The sequence below is a fragment of the Sinocyclocheilus rhinocerous genome, unplaced genomic scaffold (assembly GCF_001515625.1).
Source record: "Sinocyclocheilus rhinocerous isolate Xijiao unplaced genomic scaffold, SAMN03320098_v1.1 scaffold113, whole genome shotgun sequence".
NCBI classification, from domain to species: Eukaryota; Metazoa; Chordata; class Actinopteri; order Cypriniformes; family Cyprinidae; genus Sinocyclocheilus; species Sinocyclocheilus rhinocerous.
Genome location: NW_015646846.1, coordinates 2,381,081 through 2,404,666, shown reverse-complemented (window position 1 = coordinate 2,404,666; position 23,586 = coordinate 2,381,081). Strand labels below are relative to the sequence as shown.

The 23,586-nt window shown below is 36.1% G+C and overlaps 2 protein-coding genes across 2 annotated transcripts in view; both read left to right on the top strand.

The window, feature by feature from the left end:
• Nucleotides 1-6,814, top strand: part of LOC107708163 (polyhomeotic-like protein 2) — a 24,350-nt gene extending 17,536 nt beyond the window's left edge. The window contains exons 10-15 of the mRNA XM_016512328.1: nucleotides 598-806; nucleotides 1,668-1,800; nucleotides 2,050-2,170; nucleotides 3,131-3,257; nucleotides 3,367-3,643; nucleotides 5,715-6,814. Of these exons, the coding sequence (XP_016367814.1) occupies nucleotides 598-806; nucleotides 1,668-1,800; nucleotides 2,050-2,170; nucleotides 3,131-3,257; nucleotides 3,367-3,643; nucleotides 5,715-5,875 (1,028 nt within the window). The 3' untranslated portion in view covers nucleotides 5,876-6,814. The remainder of the gene's footprint in view (nucleotides 1-597; nucleotides 807-1,667; nucleotides 1,801-2,049; nucleotides 2,171-3,130; nucleotides 3,258-3,366; nucleotides 3,644-5,714) is intronic.
• A 611-nt stretch (nucleotides 6,815-7,425) lies between these two features.
• LOC107708100 (CTTNBP2 N-terminal-like protein) lies at nucleotides 7,426-21,537 on the top strand. Its single transcript, XM_016512244.1, has 5 exons — nucleotides 7,426-7,513; nucleotides 11,773-11,880; nucleotides 18,613-18,885; nucleotides 19,053-19,160; nucleotides 20,227-21,537. The coding sequence occupies exons 1-5, from the start codon at nucleotides 7,499-7,501 to the stop codon at nucleotides 21,286-21,288; spliced, it is 1,566 nt and encodes a 521-aa protein (XP_016367730.1). The 5' UTR covers nucleotides 7,426-7,498; the 3' UTR covers nucleotides 21,289-21,537.
• Nucleotides 21,538-23,586: the final 2,049 nt, after the last annotated feature.

The window sequence follows — 23,586 nt, the reverse complement described above, 5'->3', positions numbered from 1 at the left end:
GTGACGTAGACATGTGGGGGCGTGTTAGAACGAGCCGTTTTAGGTAGGTGTGGCTGACTCTTAACTTTTATAAAGAATATCTCTTTGGATTTGAGACTTTAGTCTTTGCAACTTTACAGATCTTCTTTATGCACCAAGAGCTTGTAACACTCCAAAGAGAAAGGAAAATTTGAAATTTCATCATATGACCCCTTTAAACCGATTATGCTTAATAAGCCACAGCGCACGTGGTCATGTAAATGGTGACCCTTTTCTTGACTGATTTTGACATGATTTACATACAAACGTCGGCTGTCAGATGTTCTTCCTACAAAATGATTGCATAAACATTTCTCTTGTGTTTCATAGAAGAAATATAATAATAATAATGCGTTGTGATGGCATGGGAGAGTAAATTATGCCGAAAAACATAACAAATCAGCTAGTTTAGGCTGGTTTAAGATATATTATTTTCCAGTTTTGGCTGAACTATTCCTTAAACGTTCGTAATGTTTAATACGAACCCCCCATAAACACTGGCGACCGCTGATGTTTGATCTGCCGATGTTGTTGTGGTTGCTAGGGTGATGAGCCGATGCTTTGTTTCTGTGCCGCCAGGCTCTGTGGAGACAGCGCGCGACCCCACGGGAGCACCGGTGACACCGACCATGACCTCGGCAGCCTCAAGCGAGCCGCCTCCAGCAGCTGTGACGGGAAGTGTGGCACAAAACGGCGAAAACAAGCCACCTCAAGCCATAGTGAAGCCACATGTCCTCACGCACGTCATCGAGGGTTTTGTCATTCAGGAGGGAGCTGAGCCATTCCCTGTGCGTTGCAATAATAACACTAATACAACAACAACTACTGCTACTACTAATTTACGAATAGGTGACAATTTTAGAATGATTTATAATAGTAAATTTAAGATAATTATTATTATTAATTTAGTTAATAATAATAGTTTAATTATAAAATAAATATAATAATAATAATAATAATAATAATATAATTGTATTGTTGTTCAAAAATTATTGTAGTTATTAGTATTTATTAGTATTATTTTTTATTATTCATAATTGTTTTAATACAACACCAAAACCACCACCACCAACAGTAATAATAATACATTTATTTTTATTATTCGTTCAGTTATTTATAAAAAATGTATTATAAATAATACAAATTTAAACTGGAAATTCATTCAATAATAATAATAATTGGTATTGTTAATAATAATTGTTCTAAAATTATTATTCATAATCATTTTAATACAACAACAACAACAATAATACATGTATTATTATTCTTTCAGTTAATTATAAAAATTTATACAAATTGATACTGAAAATTAATTCAATAATTGTTATTGTTAATAATTATTGTTGTAGTTCTAAAATTATTTTTATTCACAATAATTCAATGCAAAAGTCATCATCATCATCATTGTATTATTATTATTATTATTCATTTATTTATTAATTAATTACATTTTATTTATTATATTATAATGACATAATATTTATTTATTTTATGTTAGTGAATTGACATAATTTACAACACTGAACATCAGACTAAACTGTGGAAAAAATATTGTCTGTTGATCTGCTTATTCCAACTTAACACAAGTGTCCACAGTGTTCCAGTGATGATCAGCCTGACATCATTATGTTTGTATACTGTATTGTCAGGTGGAGAGACCGCTGGTGCAAGCAGACAGCCCCAAGAAACCAGACACGCAGCTTCCCTCAGATCCAGAGAAAACGGCCAGCAGTAATTCCCTCAGTGCCACAAACTCAGACATGGAGGAGGCTGGACAACAAGGTAGACATTTAATTTAGTAGATTCAAACAAATACTGCAGCCCATGGCTGCTTTTCTAAGATGCATGACCTTTTTAAGTGTCAGGGTAAAGTTTTGACAGATTGGAAACCTGCATTGTTATGAAAAAAGGAGCATCATTATGCATTAGTGATGAGGTGATAAGATATGGAATTTCCTGTTTGTGTAATCAAGGTGCAGCAAAACATATGCTTTTATAATTTATATATTATATTTTATAATTTTTCATCAGACACGAGGACTCAGGAGGAATCGGAGGAACCCAAGCTCACATGTGAGCTCTGTGGATGGGTCGATTTTGCCTACAAGTTCAAACGTTCAAAACGCTTCTGTTCCATGGTCTGTGCTAAAAGGTTAGAGATTCAAAAGCATTTTATAAATGAAAATATATAGACCAATTTCGGTGTTTGCAAACAGTGATGATGTTTTTGGTGGGCGGAGCCTATCTGGTGGCAGAAAATGACCGTTTTAAAGTAGCGGTCTATGGAAGCCATGGAATAAAAGAATAAAAAAGGTAATTGTGATTTTGTATTTCAAAATTCTGACTTTTTTCTTGCAATTCCGAGATTATATTTCACAATTCTGATAAGAAAAATCGACTCGTCATTCTCTCTTTTCCCCTCGGCTCAGAATCTTATATATCAGAGTTTATATCCCACACTTCTGAATTTTTTTCCCCTCAGAATTGACAAACTCGCAATTGTTGAGTTAAATTGAGTTATAAAGTCCGAACTAGGAGATATAAACTTGGATTTGTGAGAAAAAAAGTCAGAATTGTGAGATAAAATAAGTAAATGTTATATGTCCGCTATGAACTGCATATGTGAAGATTATGTAGACCTATTGTTTAAATCAAATTTATGCTCTAAAAGTAGGGTAATCATAGCAGGTTTCATCCATAGTCCGTCCGTTTAAACGTCTGCGTTTAGCGTCTTTGACGACAGTATCCTATAAAAATAATTTGCATTCTGATTCTGACATCCAAAGGCACAACAATACATTTTTTGTCTTATTCCATGGATTTTACCCATTTCCCTCCACTTGTTCCCAGTGTTTTTCTGCCACCACAATGCGCGCGCAGCTGCATGTGATGTACATCTACTCCAAATTGGTCTATATAGAAATGCATGTTTAAACAAAGCTGCATGACACTTCAGGGTAATTTGGGTTCATTTAAGAAGTTATGATACTCACTGACTGAAATGATAGATATACTCATTCATTCAGCTGCCACCAAAATGATAACTAATAATATATTTTTGTGATATTGCAATATTTTTGTCTGTATGGTAATGTATAACACTTTTGAACAGATACAGTGTAAGTTGCACGAAGCGGGTTGGTCTGTTCCACCCCAACAGAACTAAAACAACCAATCAGATAAATCAGTGGAGAAGGAGGAGGTCTCATAGTCCCAGAGGCAGGGAGGCCAAAAAGCAGGTGAATAGCTACTTCAGTATAATGTGGTAGTGTTGCATGCCACAATGTTTTTGTATAAATATATAAAGTAAATCATGCTCATATTGTCTCTTGTTTTATCCCCCCCCAGCGGCTCTCTGTATCTCAGCAATCTCAGGGAGAATCTATATCCTCACCTCTCCAATCTCAGCCTAGTCAAGGAGAGTCCAGTCCCTGTTCGGATATCTCCAGTTATGAGGATGCAACATCCCCCCTCTCTGCAGCCAGTTCTGGCCCAATTGTTTCTCAAGGTGGGGTCACTGTTAACGATCCCGAAGAGCTTCCTCTCCTCAGTCAGCACTTCCTGCCATGTGACCCCACCAAATGGAATGTGCAAGAGGTTTTTGAGTTCATTCGCTCTTTGCCAGGTAAGTTGCTTGTATCATTTGGGGTATATATATATATTTCGTACTATATTCCAAGTGCTCTAAAGACATTACTGTTTAAAAGTTTGGGTTCAGTACAAGTTTTCTTTAAGAAATGAATACTTTTATTCAGCAAGGATGCATTATATTTATTAAAAGTGACTAAAGAATTTTCCATTGTTTTACATTGTAAAAAAAAAAAAAACCATCAGTTTCAAATAAATGTTGTTCTTTTGACTTTCTATTCATCGAAGAATCCTGAAAAAAATGTATCATGTTTTTCACAAAAATGTTAAGCAGCACAACTGTTTTCAACAGTGATAATAACAGGAAATGTTTCTTGAGCAGCAATAGTCCGTCCGTTTAAACGTCTGCGTTTAGCGTCTTTGACGACAGTATCCTATAAAAATAATTTGCATTCTGATTCTGACATCCAAAGGCACAACAATACATTTTTTGTCTTATTCCATGGATTTTACCCATTTCCCTCCACTTGTTCCCAGTGTTTTTCTGCCACCACAATGCGCGCGCAGCTGCATGTGATGTACATCTACTCCAAATTGGTCTATATAGAAATGCATGTTTAAACAAAGCTGCATGACACTTCAGGGTAATTTGGGTTCATTTAAGAAGTTATGATACTCACTGACTGAAATGATAGATATACTCATTCATTCAGCTGCCACCAAAATGATAACTAATAATATATTTTTGTGATATTGCAATATTTTTGTCTGTATGGTAATGTATAACACTTTTGAACAGATACAGTGTAAGTTGCACGAAGCGGGTTGGTCTGTTCCACCCCAACAGAACTAAAACAACCAATCAGATAAATCAGTGGAGAAGGAGGAGGTCTCATAGTCCCAGAGGCAGGGAGGCCAAAAAGCAGGTGAATAGCTACTTCAGTATAATGTGGTAGTGTTGCATGCCACAATGTTTTTGTATAAATATATAAAGTAAATCATGCTCATATTGTCTCTTGTTTTATCCCCCCCCAGCGGCTCTCTGTATCTCAGCAATCTCAGGGAGAATCTATATCCTCACCTCTCCAATCTCAGCCTAGTCAAGGAGAGTCCAGTCCCTGTTCGGATATCTCCAGTTATGAGGATGCAACATCCCCCCTCTCTGCAGCCAGTTCTGGCCCAATTGTTTCTCAAGGTGGGGTCACTGTTAACGATCCCGAAGAGCTTCCTCTCCTCAGTCAGCACTTCCTGCCATGTGACCCCACCAAATGGAATGTGCAAGAGGTTTTTGAGTTCATTCGCTCTTTGCCAGGTAAGTTGCTTGTATCATTTGGGGTATATATATATATTTCGTACTATATTCCAAGTGCTCTAAAGACATTACTGTTTAAAAGTTTGGGTTCAGTACAAGTTTTCTTTAAGAAATGAATACTTTTATTCAGCAAGGATGCATTATATTTATTAAAAGTGACTAAAGAATTTTCCATTGTTTTACATTGTAAAAAAAAAAAAAAACATCAGTTTCAAATAAATGTTGTTCTTTTGACTTTCTATTCATCGAAGAATCCTGAAAAAAATGTATCATGTTTTTCACAAAAATGTTAAGCAGCACAACTGTTTTCAACAGTGATAATAACAGGAAATGTTTCTTGAGCAGCAAATCAGCATATTAGAATGATTTCTAAAGGATCATGTGACATTGAATACCGGAGCAATGATGCATCACAGGAATAAATTATATTTTAAAATATCTTAAAACAGAAAACAGTTATTTTAAACTGTAATAAAATTTCTCAATATTTTCTCAATAATTTTACTGAATTTTTAATCAAATAAATGCAGCCTTGGTGAGCAAAAGAGATTCATTACAAAAACATCTTACCAACCCCAAACTTTAGAACAGTAGTGTATATATATATATATATACAGACATGCACAAGCACTTGATATGATATTCTGTCGTTAAATATTACAATATATTATAATGATGGGGGGAAAAATGGAAAGTTATGATGAAAATCAGATTATTTTTTTCAACAATAAATTACTGTGAATTTATTTACAATTATGCTGTTTAATGGTGCAAATTTTTGTGACTTCACAATTAGGTTGCCAGGAGATTGCAGATGAGTTCCGTGTTCAGGAGATTGATGGACAGGCCATGCTGCTACTGAAGGAAGATCATCTAATGAGTGCCATGAATATTAAATTAGGACCCGCCCTCAAGATCTTCGCTCGCATAAACATGCTGAAAGATTCCAAACCTTGAAAAGGCAGTGTGTGTGTGTGTGTGTGTGTCCTCTGATGTCACTGACCTTGACCTAGTGACCACAGCACCCCAACTGCACTACAAAATTTTTAAAATAATTAATAACTAAACATTTTATACATATTGGGGCTAAAGCCTAAAACTGCACCTCCTCAAGAAAAGAACTGAAATTAATTCAGCTGAAACAGAAAATGACCCGACTACCTATGAAAAATCGCACAAATAGTGACTTTATACCAAATGGAAGGCATTATGAAACAGTGATTTGGAATTCTGACTGGGTTTCACAGATCACTGGACTTAACTAGTAGTAGCGGTGCTTAGAAGAAATCTTTGGATAATATACGTGTAACAGTGCAGTCCAACCTGAACTAAAATGATCATGTGGTTTCACAATCCCACATCTCGGCTCAGATATCTCTGGATTGTACATTTGTTGTTTTCAGGTATGATTTTGTCTTATTGTACATGCCAGATGCTTTTGTACAGTCAGATATGTTTAAGTAAATTATTCTTACCTTTGTAAGTATTTGTAACGGAGTTGAATCACAACAAACTGGTGCGATTTCACTCTCGCATTTACTTTAAGACTTGAATAACAGAAGCACAGTAACAGAATATTCAACTTTAAACCTGAAAACCAACCTGTGAAAAATTCCTGTCAACAGCGCCTTATTCAATGTGTGTCCGTACAGACACTGGTTTTGAGATGCACATTAAATTGTATTTGTCTTGGATATTGGGAATGACACTATGTTTGGTTTTAATTGTGCCCAGATTTGTCATTGTATGTTGCTAGAAAGGATTGTGATGATGAATTGTGTTTTTTGTACAATGCTTTGTGAAATGCCTGTATTTATCAGATGATATTTGTAATATAACATTTTTAATGAAGGATTTTCATGTCAACTTGTTAAATTTTTTGACCCTATATCACATTTTGCCTGCACAGCTTCATTTATTATTGTATTTATTCCACACTTCATTTTTTGTTGCATTGTTTTAGATAATATACCCAACAAAGCCTGAAAACGAATATATTGTTTTGCCCTTTAAAACCTAACAAACTTATTTTTGCGAAACATTCTGCTCTCTCTTTCTTTAAATAAAATGCCACCCAGTTTGACATTTATCTCTTTTAAACTAGCACGAGTGTCCATATATTTTTGGGGCCGCTCTTATTGTTTACTACAATAAGACACCACTAGGTGGCACACGTGCATTTCTAACCCAAACTAACATATTTTCCACATTTAGGATGACTTTTAGAGTGATTATGTATCTAACTCGACCCTGATACTATAAAAACATTATTTTTCACAGAAACCCGTCCAAATATGTCGTGATTAAGTCGTGTTGGGGGTTCAGGATTGAAGAGTGCTTTCTAGTCTCACCGCTGCACAAAGAATCCCATTTTATAAACTTTTCCTGCTACGCCCCGCCTCCTATCTCTGCGTCTCGCTTCTAATTGGTCTATTGAGCTGAAACACTTCCATTCTATTGGCTGTGTAAGATGTCCGTTTGCGTTCCTTCACAGCAGATGAACTTCGGTGAAGCCGATTTTAAACAACGGTGCTGCTCGATCGATGAGCGATATATTGGAAACTGATCATCAAACTTGGCATGGCACCCACAACGGTGAGAATGTTCTCTTTATAACTTATCTCTTAATACTTAAATAGAAAAAGAAAGTAGAATAAAATGAGCACGAGAGGCAGAGAAAGTTTTGTGTATGAATAGTTTGAATAGTTAATGCTAATTAAAGTTTTAAATAGCCGACAGTTCTGACGCAACGCAACGGAGTTTATATGAGAGGTAACGTTATATAAAAAGCTGTCCAGAAATTCGAGACATCGCTTTTTAACGTAAACCGTCTATTGATTGATTGATTGATTGATTTTTTTTACAGTTTTTTTGCTTGTCAGATCTGCACAAATGTAAAAGGCTGTTTCGAAACGTAGTGCACTGTCTACCTAGACAGCATTTTTGCATCAATAGTCAAAAATTGAGTTCAATAGTTTATACGTTTTGGTCAGAGTCAGATGAACTCAAATGAGCCCAAAAATTCTGCACGCACATATAATGCCCAAAACTGCAGTCGAAGTCAGTACATTAGGTTTGGATGGATAACATCAAAGAAAATCAACGAAAAAGTGGAACTTTTTCAGTAAAGTATAATATAATATTTTTAAAAAAATAATAATAATTACAATATATGCTTCGACTTTTGATCACTCTAAATATTGTGTTGTATTATTTTATATTATAATTAAATCATATAACTGTATATATAATTGTATACTGAATCTTTTGATCACCCTAAATATCGTGTTGTATTATTTTATATTATATTTAAATCATATAACTGTATATATAATTCTATACTGAATATGGTTTCAGAATTTTTCACCTTATTTTTTTTAACACAGTATCATTTTTTTATTGTTTTACATTTTCAAAATCATATTTAATATATATATATATATATATATTTTATTTTATTTTATTTATTTATTTTTTTTTTCTTCTCATTATTTCTTTGAACCTGAAAAATAAACACAAAAATTAGGAATCATGTACAACGAATAATAATGATAAAAAATCTATGAGAATATTATTTTCAACTGCTTAAATGGTTTAAACAGTTACAAATACGACACTTTATGTAGTCTGTTCAACTGATCACATCAGCAGGCAGTTGACATTGGGCCATCTGTTTTGTAGCTCACAAGCAGCTTGAGGATTAAATTAATTACCCTCTGACATGTCCGGTGAGCTTGGACTCAAACACTGCCTGCTTCAGTCTAGCTCCAGGGAGAAATGCTGGGTAATTTAAGAAGCATTTAGGCCGATGTTGAATAGTGTAGCACCCTTTAATTCAGAAAGGCATGGACACCAGTAAAAAGGAAATGCCAAATTAGTCAACCATGAAGAACACTATCAGATAATCTTCAAGTGCACATGAAAGAAAGGTTTCGTAGATGTATAAAGATCTCTAAGAATGTTTTTACTCTTTTTCTCACCTTTCCCTATAATGTTTCATTCTAAATCACAAGTTTTAGTAAAGAGAGACTCACTGGCTAAAAAAGCTGGTGTATCGTTTATATTTTTCATACTTGATCTATATAACTATTAGGTAATTGAAAGTACTTACTGATGCATGATTTAATTTTCTTTGGGCTTTATACAGTGAACGTGTGAAATTAGCGCGTCTATAAAGTATGGCTTTGCTTAGGAACACGATTCAAATGAGCACTGTTTGAATGGGTAAACCGCAAACCATGAACGCTTTCTTCCATACTCATGGCCTCAGATCTAGTATGCAGTTCCCATCGGTGCACAATACATCAAAAGAAACGTGACGGCTATTTACTAGCACAAATTTGACTAAAGGTTGCACAACTTGTGCAGTGCACGAAATTGAATTCATGCACTGCACAAGTACAGTAATGCGATTTTAAGGCAGCTCTGACATGGAAGTCAAGCTTCCAAATTTCAGCTGGAGCACAGTAGCTGGACGTCTTCCGTCTCTGGCATATTATGTAACACTCTGAGACTCCTTCATGACTTCGTGATGTGGAAACTTTGGCTAACCACACAAATCTCGACATGAAGCACCATTAAAAGCAAAGTGGGGTCAGAATGTAGAAATCTAGATTGAGTTTGATAAGATTATTTCAGCTGAAGCTTGCAGCGCAGGGTCAAGCATTTATGGTGCGCACAGCTATATGGGAAAGTGAAATTCGATACTTTCAGGGTTATCCATGCGCAATTACTGAGTATTTAGAAGCGAGAGCTCGGGAAGGAATTTCAGTCAATCTCACCCTTCCAACAAGAAGTCTCTTTCTCTAGCTGTCTATCAATAGAAAAGTCGTGGAATGCTGCTTTAGCTTTGATGTGTGACAGATGCTTTGACTCATGAGTAAAATGGAAAAAATGACCTGCTTTTTTCTTTTCCTTTGAACTGCACAGAAAGAAACACAACATGGGAATGGGAGTTTTTCTGAGATCACAGCTGTGATCTATAGCCATTATGTTCTTCGACAAGCCTGTTAACCCTTTGATTGTTCCAGGAGGACTGCACTGTAAAAAAATTCCATAAAATTTACGGTAAAAAAACGGCAGCTGTGGTTGCTAGAATTTTACCGTAAAAAATATGGTAGCAACATTTTAGGTTTTACTGTTTTAACTTAAATTTACAGTTAAATACCGTAATTTCAATAACTGATATAATGTTAATATACCAACTTATTGAAGTACTGAAATCTGTTTTGTACCCTTGTAATTCACTGATAACCACCAAAAGCAGGTGGTGATGAGAAAGTCACATGATGAACCAAAGCCTATCACAAGCAGCAGTTTTTAAATATTAACATATTTAGAAGGTGCACAGTGTCATTCACACAAACACTAAACACCATCATGGTAACACACATGAAACTGAAATAATGTAATACACTTTAATTTGACAACATTAGGTGTAAGATACAACCCTAATATACAAAACTGAAAAGAAAAAAACTTAGAAACATAGAAAGAAGAAACAGTTATTTCAACAACAAAAAAACATCACATTTGATTTTACCGTTCAATTCACAGTAATTTTTTTACAGTGTGGCTTAAAATAAATGGCTTTTGATGAAGCGTAAATGCCTACTAACAAACGGCTCAAAGATAATGAGACTGAACATTGTGATGGGCTTAATTCGGGCTGTTGATTTAGTGCAATTAGTTGTAAAAGAATAAAGTAAAAATGCATTTAATCATGGCCTGATTGGTAAGTAATTTTTCTACTGTCAAAGTAGTCTGTTTCTTGTTGCTATAAGAGCAGGGCAAAAATATGAAAATGAGATATACACAATATAAAAAAGTGTTTTTTAAGTAAAATAATTACACTACTATTCAAAAGTTGCGGGTCAGTAAGATTTTTTTTAAAGAAATGAACACTTTTATTCAGCAAGGATACGTTAAATTGATCAAAAGTGATAGTAAAGGCATTTATAATGTTACGAAAGATTCTTTTTCAAATAAATGCGGCTGTTCTTTCTATACATCAAAAATCCTGAAAAAACTTCCAGAAAAATAAGAAGCAGCACAACTGTTTTCAACATCAATAATAATAAGAAATGTTTCTTGAGCAGCAAATCGGCATATTAGAATGATTTCTGAAGGATCATGTGACACTGATTACTGGAGTAATGATGCTGAAAATTCAGCTTTGCATCACAGGAATAAATTAGATTTTAAAATATATTCAAATAGAAAACAGTCATTTTTTTAAACTTGTAATTATGTTTCACAATATTACTTTTTACTGTATTTTTAATGAAATAATGCAGCCTTGGTGAACATAAGAGACTTCTTTCAAAAACCTTAAAAAATCCAAACTTTTGAACAGTAGTGTGTGTCTGTGACAAATATGCCTGCAAGTGGTATTGATGTTTAATGGCATCAGTAACTGAAAACATCTGCATGCTGCATCCATACTGGAAACCTAAAGCAAATCTATGGCTGCGTTTACACTTGTAGATCACGGTGATCGCATGTTAATGCCAAGTGTAAACGCAGCCTATATAGTTAATCTGTTTACTGTGGATTTGCATTGTTTATTTCATTATACTGTGCACTGAATAAGCAGCACACTGTATAATCAGGACAAGCACATGGAGAATACAACAGACTGTAGTCATTTGGTCTGCAGATGGAAAGGAAGGGAGAAGATTTGTAGACATGGAGATTGTTGCCTGACTGTTTGTTTTCCAAACAATTCAGTATAGACTTTGTCCTAATGTAGTGTATCATTTGCTAAAAAAAAGTCATTAGAATCTCTGATTGCATTTGAGTTTTATTTCATATTTTGTCGCCCACTCATTTGCTCCGTTTTGTTGTCTTTTCAGGAGTCGAGGCTGAATGTGGAGGCTCTGAGTAAGAGAGATGTGCTGCTGCTCTTTAGTGTTCTTGAGGGAGAGCTGGAGGCCAGAGACTTTGTCATACAGGCACTCAAGGTTAGTCCAGTCCCGCCAATGGACAAGAATGTTTTTTTTTTATTTATTTGTAAGCAGCAATCAATGGCAGTACAGGCAAATCGTGCTGCTCTTAGTTCTTAAAGGAACAGTTCACTCAAAAATCAAAGTTCTGTCATTATTTACACAGCCACATGTCATTCCAAACCCATGTGCTGTTATTTTTTTCTGTGGAATTGTTGGAGAATCTTCATACAGGTCTTAATTTGGATCAAAAACACTATAAATAAACAATAAAAGTGGTTTATGACCTGTGCACTACACATCTAAGCCTTCTGTGTCATGTACAATTTATTCAGGAGCATCTGGACTTATTTATCCACAAGATGTTTGGATGTTCAGCTACGTACAGTGCTGTTGTTGCATGTTTATCAATGCAGCTGCGACCCAAGTCATACATCAGTTTACACCATTATGGAGGCAACTTCCTCTGTGATTGGCAGCTCTTATGATCTTGCGGTGTGTATTTCTTGGTATTCCTTAGAGAGTTCCCATCATCCAAATATATAAACAAGCCCAGATTGTCCTGAATAAATTTTATGATGACCTAGATAGCTGAGATTGATAGTCACATTAGTTGATAAAAACAGAATGCTAATCTGCAATCAATTAGTTTTGTTGTATTTAGTTTCATTTTCTTCAGAACACACACATACACACACACATATATATATATGAGCAATATCACACGAGTAGCAGTGTGATATGGCTGTATATCAGCACGGCTGTGTGTAGGCACAAGGTATCACACAAATATCGCATGCCTGGAAAAGGCTCTCAGCCAATCAGATTCGAGGACCAGAAAGAACTGTTTTGTATATATATGTATGTGTGTGTGTGTGTGTATACCACTTAAAAAACGAATTATTTCTACAAATTCTAAATATTTTAATATTAATATAATTATTTAAAACACATTTTCCGTCCATCCCTGGTTTCCATGGTGGTTTTACTGGTGAGGTTTTGTTTGTGAATTTTGAAATACTAATAAATCAATACTTCAATAATAGTATCCTTCAGTAATTGTCTATTGACAGTAGTTCACTGTCAAACACGTTTAACTCTTTGCACAGCAGACTAGATACCCAGGAGAGACATTATAGCTGTATCACTCAATGAAACCCAGATGTCTGTCTGGCTCACAGCTCAATCGTACACGCTAGCACATTAAAAACTAGTATATTAAACAAGAGAAAGAAACCTCAGTGTACAGTTCATCTATGTCAAAGCTCAGTTTAAGACATCAAATAGGGGAGAAGTCGTGGCCTAATGGTTAGAGAGTTGGACTCCCAACCCAAAGGTTGCAGGCAGAGATTGTAGGTGGAGGGAGTGAATGTACAGCGCTCTCCCCCACCTTCAATACCACGACTGAGGTGCCCTTGAGGCACCGAACCCCCAACTGCTCCCCGGGCGGCGCAGCAAAAAAATGGCTGCCCACTGCTCCGGGTGTTCACTGCTGTGTATGTGCACTTTGGATGGGATAAATGCAGAGCACTAATTCCGAGTATGGGTCACCATACTTGGCCACATGTCACGTCACTTCACTTCACTTCACGAAATGATGTGGTATACCACTGGTATGCAGAGTTCTAGGTTAGATGTGCAACAAACATCTCACACGTTTTTGGAATAGTTGCCAATAACCTACACTTAAATAAATGCCAAAATTATTGATATTTGATCATACTGTTAAAACTGTTGTACTTCCTGTGTTTTGCTATTTTCTATGTTACCAGTTCAACTGCATTCTCACGTTATTTTCAACAGCATTCATCAGGGTTTAATTAGAGCAGACTGGACCTTGCTTTTTCATCAAACTCTTTTCTGCTTATTCTTTATTCATTTTTGTGAGTCTCCTACTACATTCCATTGCTGCTGCTGGGCCTCATCCCACACTCCTGGTGGACACCAGGCTTCCAAATGCTGCCAGATCCAGCAGGCCAAACTAAACTCAGAATGATCAATCAAATCTATTACATCTTTTTTTTTTAAGCACATTAGAGTACTATGTAAATATATAGCAATCATTCAGGACCATTATATTGGTGCAGTTCACAAAAATCATGTCCAATCAAAAGAACATGTCCAATTCTTATATTTAATGCACATTTAATCAAAAATAAATTACTATATATATATATATATATACATATTGTATGTATATGTATTTATTAAAATTTGTAAAAAAAAAAAATAATGTGTATGTGTATAGTACATTTACAATTGTATAAATTCAAACTCATGGAAAATATGTTAAACTAAAAATATGTCCTTAATTTTTTTAATTCATTATAAATTTGTGTGTGTATATATATATAATTATAGTGTTTTTTTGTTGTTTTGCTTTTTTTGTTGTTTTTTGCTTTGGGGTGAAATGTAGCCTGGACCATTTTATGTGAGTTTTCTGTCAATTTAGATATATCACAGTAGTTCATTCTATGGATAAAGCTGATTTACTTATTTGGCAATTGAGGAATGACTCAAAATCGGCCAGACAGTGAGCAAGACAGCTTCCTTTTTGAGCATACCATGTGCGTCAGTACAAACGCCAGTACTCTGGGCACCTGATCAAGCCTTGTTTTATTCCGAAATACACTTTGAAGGTTGTTTGTTCTCTGCAAAGCCACACACAAACATGTCAAACATTATTACGCACATTTCCTTTTGTCTACCATCAGCTTTAAACTTTATTGTAGTGCCGTTGGTTCATCTGATCATGTTAGCATGGTAATAAAATTCAGCATCTGTGCTCTCAGATCATGATTTTTGTGGTAAAGCTCTATGGAAGGCTGCACAGATATTATCTGCTGCATTCCTATTCTCGAAAGCATTGGACTGAGGCTATGTGAGCATCACAAACATTAGATTCGGGCATTAACCATTCTTTTGAATCGCTTTTAAGTGACTTCTTAAGTAGATGGCATATATTTAACCCAACTGCATATTTCTTCTAAAACCCTCTGTGGTTTTTAGGAGTGATGTTCTGGCATGCTCTGTCATACAATCTCAGTCACTCACTGCCTGCTTTGAATGAGGTCATTAAGGCATGACTTTTCTGCTTTGACTCTTACACACATACACACATTACAAATTTCCTTTATGCATTTGGTCAAAAGAAAAGAGGAAAATCAACAGGAGGGTAGAAGTTACATCACAACAGCTCCTAATCTCTGTATAACTTCATTAGCCATGCTAATCGTACATACAAACACTATTCATTAATTTGCTTGTGGTGCTTTCTCTGAAAAAAGAGGGGAACTAAATGCTGTATTTTGCTCAAATAATCATTTCCATGCTTATTTCTGCCCCTTAGCAGCTGTTGACTTTTAAACTTGAAAACATTTCATGACTAACAAAGTAAATAGACTTTGAGTTCCAGAAAGAATACCTTCCAGGTGTTCAGCTCAAAGTTTCAAGCAAGTTAAGCAAGTTAACAACATATTATCAAAAAGAGCTTCATATGAGGGGCTAGTATGGATGATTTTGAGAGTGCAGGTAGCAGATAGCAACAGTATCTCACTATTGTCAGTGTGCTCTTTACCTTTATCCCTGGTCTCTCTCATTTTCTTTATAGTATCTTTATCTGTCAGATAGACTAAAACACACACATAGAGATTGTTTGAAGGCACCAGACCGGCTGACTTATCTTAAGTCATTAGTAAGGTTAATCTTCCCACGGACCCATAATTGCTCAAGCTATTAGCCTAAACACAGACACACACACACACACAATTGAAAGCATCATAAATATAGAATGGAAAGCAGACACTCATTAGCTTCACAAACAAAATATTTTTGTATTTACATACAGTACAGCTGTTGTTTATTTGGGCTATTTGGAGCTTAAATGACCTTGTAATCAAGTAATTAGCTTGAATATAATTAAAATGTACCCTTATTTAGTTTTTTTTTCTAAGCAAAAAATTATCTTTATACGTTCTTACCATGATTTATAGAAGACACCCACTAAAATGCCATAGTTTATGTACCAAAAATCTTTTAGAGCAAGAATCATTAGATGACATAAGGATCTTAAGGATCACATTACAGCCCCAAAAATGAATTAATTGTAATTTTAAATCTTTACCAATCTTTGCCACTATCCTTCAAACCAGGTTTTACCTTTTTGTCAGCAAGAAGTTGTTAATCGCTTACTCTTTTATATATTTTAATAAGTAGGTTCATTTTCACATAAATATATCTGTTATGCAGAATGATGATAGAACATTATTTCACCTATATTTTGACCTTTTATTTTCACAAAAGTTATTTGAGTCTGACCTGTCATGTTGCAACCCCTTTTGACCTTTCCTTCTATCACTTTTCTTTTCTGACTTTCCTATAAATATAAATCAAAGTAGTCATATAATAAAAAAAGATTTTACTTATTATACAACAACTCCTAGATGCCTATCTTAAAGTTGTCCACTTCAGAAACGCCTTTCCTTACTTTAGATATCTTCCCCTTCATGTTTACCATCTTTTTCCACATAATTCACAGGATGTTTCCCAGAACAAGGAATTTACCCAGTGAATGCTTATTTATGCTTATCTATTTCCAGTTTGTCATTGGATACCTTAGTGACAACTATAAAATCCCAGAAATCCCAAAACATGAATTTTTATTACATGCAAGACAAGCATTTTTTTTAAACCCCAAGCTTTCATTAAAGTATTGGTGGTAATGTCACCCACCATCATCCTCAGATTCTTGTTAAGCACTTCCAGCAGGCCTCCTCTAGACAAAAACACAGCTTCTACTCTCTTTCTGTCTCACCCCTTCTGCTTCAGAGACTGTAAAACACTCATTCATTGAGTCACGTCTACGCGGCACATTTATCTGTTCCAGCATCAGTGCCACAGAGGTTCACAAAGAGTCAAAGTGTACTGACTTACACTCATGTACCACATTATTCATGGCTAGTGTGTGAGTTTCCGATAATCCTAAATTCCTGTATAAGTAGAATCTTAGATCTGCCTTATATGGCAAGTTCATGTTCATATTGCTGAATGTGAGCAAACCATTAAACACACAAATAGTCTCTCACACACTTACCAGATGGACATGCATGTTACGACTTGAATCTGTCATTCTAAAGAGCAGATGAGCCGAGTGATTTGACAATGCAGTGGAGAACATGTTTCATTGAATTTTTCATTTCAACATGGTCATTTTATATATATATATATATATATATATATGTGTGTGTGTGTGTGTGTGTGTGTGTACCTACGACAACTCCAAATATATATATATATATATATATATATACATACATATAAGGTAATAATGAAAATTACAGTTTTGTGACTGGTAATGATTATTTATGGTCAATACATTTTCATCCTCTACTGGCAGGTATGGTATAACGTTTGAACTTTGGAGTATGTGTTTAGATGTATATCCATCTGTGTGTCTTTACCCTCCTCCTGACATTCATTTTCATTCCTCTTTTCCTCGTAGACGTCTAGTCATTTTTCAGCAGCTCCCAGTCTTACAGCTTTCATCTGAAATCACGAAACCTGCCATGTCCTTCTGAACTACCCTGTACAAGGTGGAGTGTTTCATCCCACCCTTCTCGTGACGTTACATTCAAGCTCAAACCTCTTTTGTTGAAACCAAAAGTATGTTTGTAAGTTTAAGTAACCACCCAGAACACTCTAGCAACCACCTATAATTATTAGCACTGCTCAGAACACCCTAGCAACCACTTAACAACTCCTTAGTGACTGTCCAGAACACACTAGCAGCTCCTTAGCTACTATCCAAAACATCTTAGCAACCACACAACACACTACCTAAAAACCACCCAGGATACCCATCAAGCAACTCACTAAAAACTCTCTAGCAGCCACCCAACACACCCTAACAACACCTATTAACTCCCTAGCAATCATGCAGGACACCCTTCAAGCACCTAGGAAACTCTAGAACTGGAACAGGAAATTTTCTAGTAACTACCCAGTATACCCTAGCAACTCCCTAGCAACCACCCAGAACACCTTATGCAGCAATAACCTGGCAACCCTGGGTAATTTTTAATTTTATTTATTTATTTTGCTGTTGGTCTCAGATTGTCAACCCTACTTGAACGGTGTAATATAAGACTCTTTCTAGCTCTCAGTGACACTCTCTTCACTGTTCAAACAGTTCCGTTCGGTTCCTTGTCTCTGTGTTTTTTTTTCTGGGTCAAATGAGTTCTTTTAGTTCAGAGTCATTTCAGGAGGTATTAAATTACTCCAGCTGGAACTTTTTTTGGTGTCCCATTCGCTGCATTGACCCTACCTATACTGGAGCAATTGTTTCATCCCTTTATGGACCCCTTGCTTGACCTCTTACTTAAAACAACAAACACCGGGAGCTGAACACACACACACACATATACACAGAGCCTAAGAGAATGGTTTATGTTGCTTTTGGCAGGGTCATATGCTCTGTATCATCTCATTTCCTGTTTAGAAGGCAAGTATGTACTGAGTGTGTCTGTGTGAAAGAGAGAAAAGTGGAGGCCTTTTACAAGGCTTGCACGGTTGTTTTGAATGGAAGCTACAAAAATTTATCACAAACTACCAAGATAACACATCTCGGATAACTGTTTCATATCAAAAGATTATGGAAAATTGGATTTTAAACACTAATTGTTTAAACTGAAATGAGCAGAAATCCTTCTAAACTAATCTAATAAATACCTATCTGTCTCTGTCTCGCTACAGGCCCAGCGTAGAGATTGCGACATGTGGGAGCGATATGGCAAATACAACCTGAGCGACCCGTTCCTGGCCCTGCAGAGAGACAGTGAGGTCCTCCAGAGCTCGGGCCAGACCAGGGGAGACGGAGAAAGTTCCTCCCAGAGACGAGAAGGGTTCTGTGGGGCCACGGCTCGCTCGGATCCTTTGGCGGTGCTGAAGCTGGTGGTCGGACACTGCAGAAGGATGCAGGAGAAGATGCTGAAACAGCTGGCAGCTGCCGAGAACAGACATAGGAGGGTGAGTTTATACTGGATAACGGCTGAAAGCCACTGACATCGATACTAATGTGAGCATCATATCATTTAAATTGGATTTACCACAGTGTAGCAGGTCAAGGAGAGATTGGATTGGTTTATATAGGCTACTCATTATCTCATTCTGTCGCCGCTCTGTGGTGGTTTCAGGTCATTGCTGATCTGGAGGAGGAGAAGAGGAAGCATGCTGAGGATACTGCAGAAGGAGATGATGTCACATACATCCTGGAGAAGGAGAGAGAGCGCCTCCTGCAACAGGTACAAAGAACTGAAAATACTATATTTAAATTAATTTGAGGTACTACAGGGGGAACAGGCTACAATTTATTTTGCTTTAATAAAAATGAGTTATTGCTCTATTAAAATATACATGAAAACCATTTTTTAAAGTATGATTTTACACATTTAAATATGCAAATTATGTATCATATGATTAAATATGCACATTTTTGCATATTACAATAAAAGTAATATAGATCCCACGGAAAATGTCTAATTAACAGATCTGATTGCTAAAGCCTTTGTCAAAACACAGTATTTAATAAAACATGCTGTTTAATACAAATAGAACATAATATTAATATAAAATTGCCCACAAAATGTAAAGGAAAAATAGGAAAGATTTTCTAGCAGCAATAAAATGTAGGAATAAAATGTTAAATTAGGAGCTCAACCATGAAAAATTAGATATTACTTTTAAGCAAAATATCCTTTTACAGATGCAAACTAATGCTAATATGAAAGGTGATTTAAAAAGTATCCAAACATTGTTATAAGATACCTTTTTTTTGTTTTGTTTTTTTTACATTTTTACGAAATAAAATGTTTTTCCCCTTTTTTGGCCATTTTTTTTCTTCTTGTTTTAAGCATGAATTGAACAAAATTTAGGTTTGCACTTGAAATGACAAATTATAAAATAATTCCAGACATTCTGCTGTTCAAAAGTTGTTGTTTTTTGTTATTTGTTCAAACTTTCAACAGTAACTTTCAAATAAATGCTGTTTATTTTAAATATTCATCAAAGAATGTATTGTGAAAAAACTGTTTTCAACATTGATAATAAGAAATGTTTCAAATCAGCATATTAGAATGATTTCTGAAGGATCATGTGGCACTAAAGACTGGAGTAACGATGCTGAAAATTCAGCTTTGCCTTCAAAGGGATAAATTACATTTAAAAAAATATAAAAAAATAAATACATTGTAATAATTTTTCACAATATTTCTTTCACTGTAAAATGTCTTATGTAATTTTCTTTTGTAAATTTATAAATCTATCAGTGTATTTCCAACTAATTTGTTTATTTTTTAATACTTTTTTTAGTTGGAGTTTGAGAAGGCAAAGACGTCCCGAATGGAGAGGGAGAACAAACGACTGTACGATCAGTTAGAAGACCAGCGAGTCCAGCATAAACAGCTTATGATGGCAGTGAGCCGTGAATGCAACCGCTCCGGCACGCGTGCCCATGAGGAATCCCAGCGCGCCAACGAACTCAGCCATCGCCTCGATCGTGAGCGAGCGGCCAATCAGGCTCTGAGGGCGGAGCTCGAGGAAGAAAAGAAGCGGGCTATGCAAACGGAGGCGAGTCGAGAGGAGCTGCTGGCCGAGTTTGACACTGAAAGGGAGCAGCTTGGGCTGAGATTACGAAAGGAGGAAGCGCGTTGTAGAGCACTACAGGAAGACCTAGAGAAGCTGAAGAGTGTGATGAACAATGCAGAGGAGAAATCAAACAAGATGCAGACAAAAATGAACGGACACCATGTTCTTATGGAGGAAGATGGGAATGTTGAGAAGCAGGGCATGTTAACCAATGGGAGCTCTCAGACCAATCCACAAGCTCACAGCCCTACAAACAGCAATCAATCACCTGACATGCCCAGTACACAAGCTGCATACCAGGCTGGCATGAACCAGCGCTTCCATGCAGCCCGTCACAAGTTCCAAGGCCCCTTTGATCAAGATTCCCAGACCGTCTCCTCCCCTCCGAATAGTCCATGTGACTTCTCGCCCTGTGCAGCCCATGTGACTCCACCAGACAGCGCTTCTTCTAAACAAGCGGCCCACAGCACCGTCACACAGGCCCTGAGTCGCTTCAGCACTCAGCAAAGTCCCAGCAAACCAACATCCCCCAACAGTTCCCCTTTTGGCACAGATTACCGCACATTGGCCCACTCTGGGATGTTGTCTCCCACCATCAGGTCTCCAACTATTCCCAGAGGGAACCCACCTCCAATCCCACCCAAAAAACCAGGCCTCGCTGACACACCTTCTTCTCCAGCCACACTCCGAGCTGCTCACTTGGCTCAAATGACGGCCGGTTGTGGACGCAGCAGCAACTCAGAGAACAGCAAAGAACCAGACCTGGTGCTGTCGTCTAGCGGCTAGCAAGCACAAATGATGAACTTGATCGTGTCAAACACTGTTGATTTTTTTTTTTTTTGTAAGGGACATTTCAGGTTTTTAAAATCAGTTTTAGAATATTTGAAACATATATTTTCGAAGTAAATATGCAATATTACCATATCTCAGTCAGATGCATGTTGATTGTGTGCATGAATACATTATACATTCTGTATTTTACCATGAGAAAAATCACCTGTTTATCACAGACAATCACCAGCTTCTATAAATAGTTTTATATATTGTTATTCAAACAAATATTTATATAAACACTACCACTCAAAAGTTTGGGGTCAATGCCATTTTTTAAAAATATATTACTACTTTTATTCAGCAAGGCTGCATTAAACTGATCAAAAGTGAAGTAAAGACTTTTTATAATCTTATATGATTATTTTCAAATAAATGCTGTTCTTCTGAACTGTTTTCAACATTGATAATAATAAGAAATACTTTTTGAGCAGCAAATCAGCATATTAGAATGATTTCTGAAGGATCATGTGACACTGAAGACTGGAGTAATGATGCTGAAAATTCAGCTTTGCAACACAGGAATAAATTACATTTTAAATTTTAAATTGTAAAAATTTTACAATATTGCTGTTTTTACTTTATTCTTTGATAGTGTAATAAATGCAGCCTTGGTGAGCATAAAAGACTTCTTTCAAAAACATTTTAAAAAATCTTACCAACCCCAAAAGTTTTGAACAATAGTGTACATGATTGTGTATCTGAACATTTTACCCTTCCCTGTCATCTGGTTTATACACTGAACTATATATTTAACAGATTGCATGTGCAAACAGCCCTTTGCTTTCTCACATAGCAGTTTGTTTTGTATATCTAAAGGTACTTGATATTTAGCCTAATATTTACGTCTCGCTCAGAATCATGTTACAGATGTGTATCGCATTATAATGTTGTTTTTGTTTATCTTTTTTTCTTTTTGTGATCTGATATGAATGTTATTTTTATAACCAATATAACGTTTTACATTTTTTTTGTTACACTTGTAGACATGGGCTGGAGCAAAAGATTTTAGATTTGCATATTTGTATCCTAAATCCAGCCAGCAGAGGGCACAGTATCACCCATTCTCAGCCATTCATGTTTGGAAAGGAATACTAGTACACTAGCTTACTGCATATATTACTTATATACTGCCTTCTGTTTTTGTTTTTTTTTATAATATTATGTGAAATAAAGTTATTTTGAGATTTAATCCAATTTTGTTGTTGATGTCATCACAGATGACATTTGTCACACTAGAAATGGACGGTCGAGTGGGGTGCATTGCATTATTGCATTGCTGTATTATTTTTAACATTAAACTGACGAATCAGAATCAAGTCTTCCAGAGAGCCATCTAATAATGAACGTTATTATAAAGTTTTATCTTTTATTGAACTGATGATCAAATTAAACACTCAGTACAAGCTCAATACCACAGAAATTAGTCAGTGTATGATTCTCATGTTGATGTTACAAGCACGACCGACCCTTAGATCCTCCATCATCTGCTGTCTCAGTTTAACCAGCCAGGAGCCTCTCCCTAAATCCTAAATCCCCTCTTTATGTGTGTGTATATGTGTGTGAGTGTGTGTGGCCCGGGAAACAGAGAGGCAAACACGCATGAAGTATGTGCCACTCTGCCCCCCCTGGTCACAATGGTCTTACCAGGTTCCAATCAAGCGCAAACTCACTGCTTGTACAGTCTAGAGCTGGACTCAACTTGAAAAATCTCATTTGAATCTATTTAAAAATTACAATATAAATCAAATTAAAATCATATAAATTAAATCTAATATAAAAATCTAATTTGAACTGAATATAAAACACATTTCAACCTTCAAGGGAACTCCACACTGCGTCCCCTAGGGGACACCTTGGGGAAAGCCATCAGCAATGAGAATTGACCAATTACCACACATGGTTCGGGGGCTGCCGAGGCAGCTAGGCAGACCGATCATAGGGATTGTAAGCGGGGCATGGAAGGAATCTGACGGGAAGTGCTTTCCCTTTCAGGAGTTCCTCGGTGCGTCCGAAATTGCATACTGTCTGAGTAGGTACTACATTTGAATTTATTTCACAACCGTTAAAAACTACATTCTATATCATATGAATATGGGTAGTATGAATGAAATTCGGATGTATACATCCGCTATGTTGTTACTGTCACATGACCTACCAGCGTCAGTTGCGTCGCTTCACTGCCATTCATAAATCCTTTCCCGTGGCCTCATGGAATAGTAAAGTGTCCATCAAATGCACACTTCAGAATCT

Bases quoted from the DNA above. Each gene is read 5' to 3' on its own strand.
- LOC107708100 (XM_016512244.1), top strand. The intron at 11,881-18,612 runs GTTAGTCCAGTC...GTCTCGCTACAG, and splicing joins TTGTCATACAGGCACTCAAG to GCCCAGCGTAGAGATTGCGA. The intron at 18,886-19,052 runs GTGAGTTTATAC...TGGTGGTTTCAG, and splicing joins CCGAGAACAGACATAGGAGG to GTCATTGCTGATCTGGAGGA.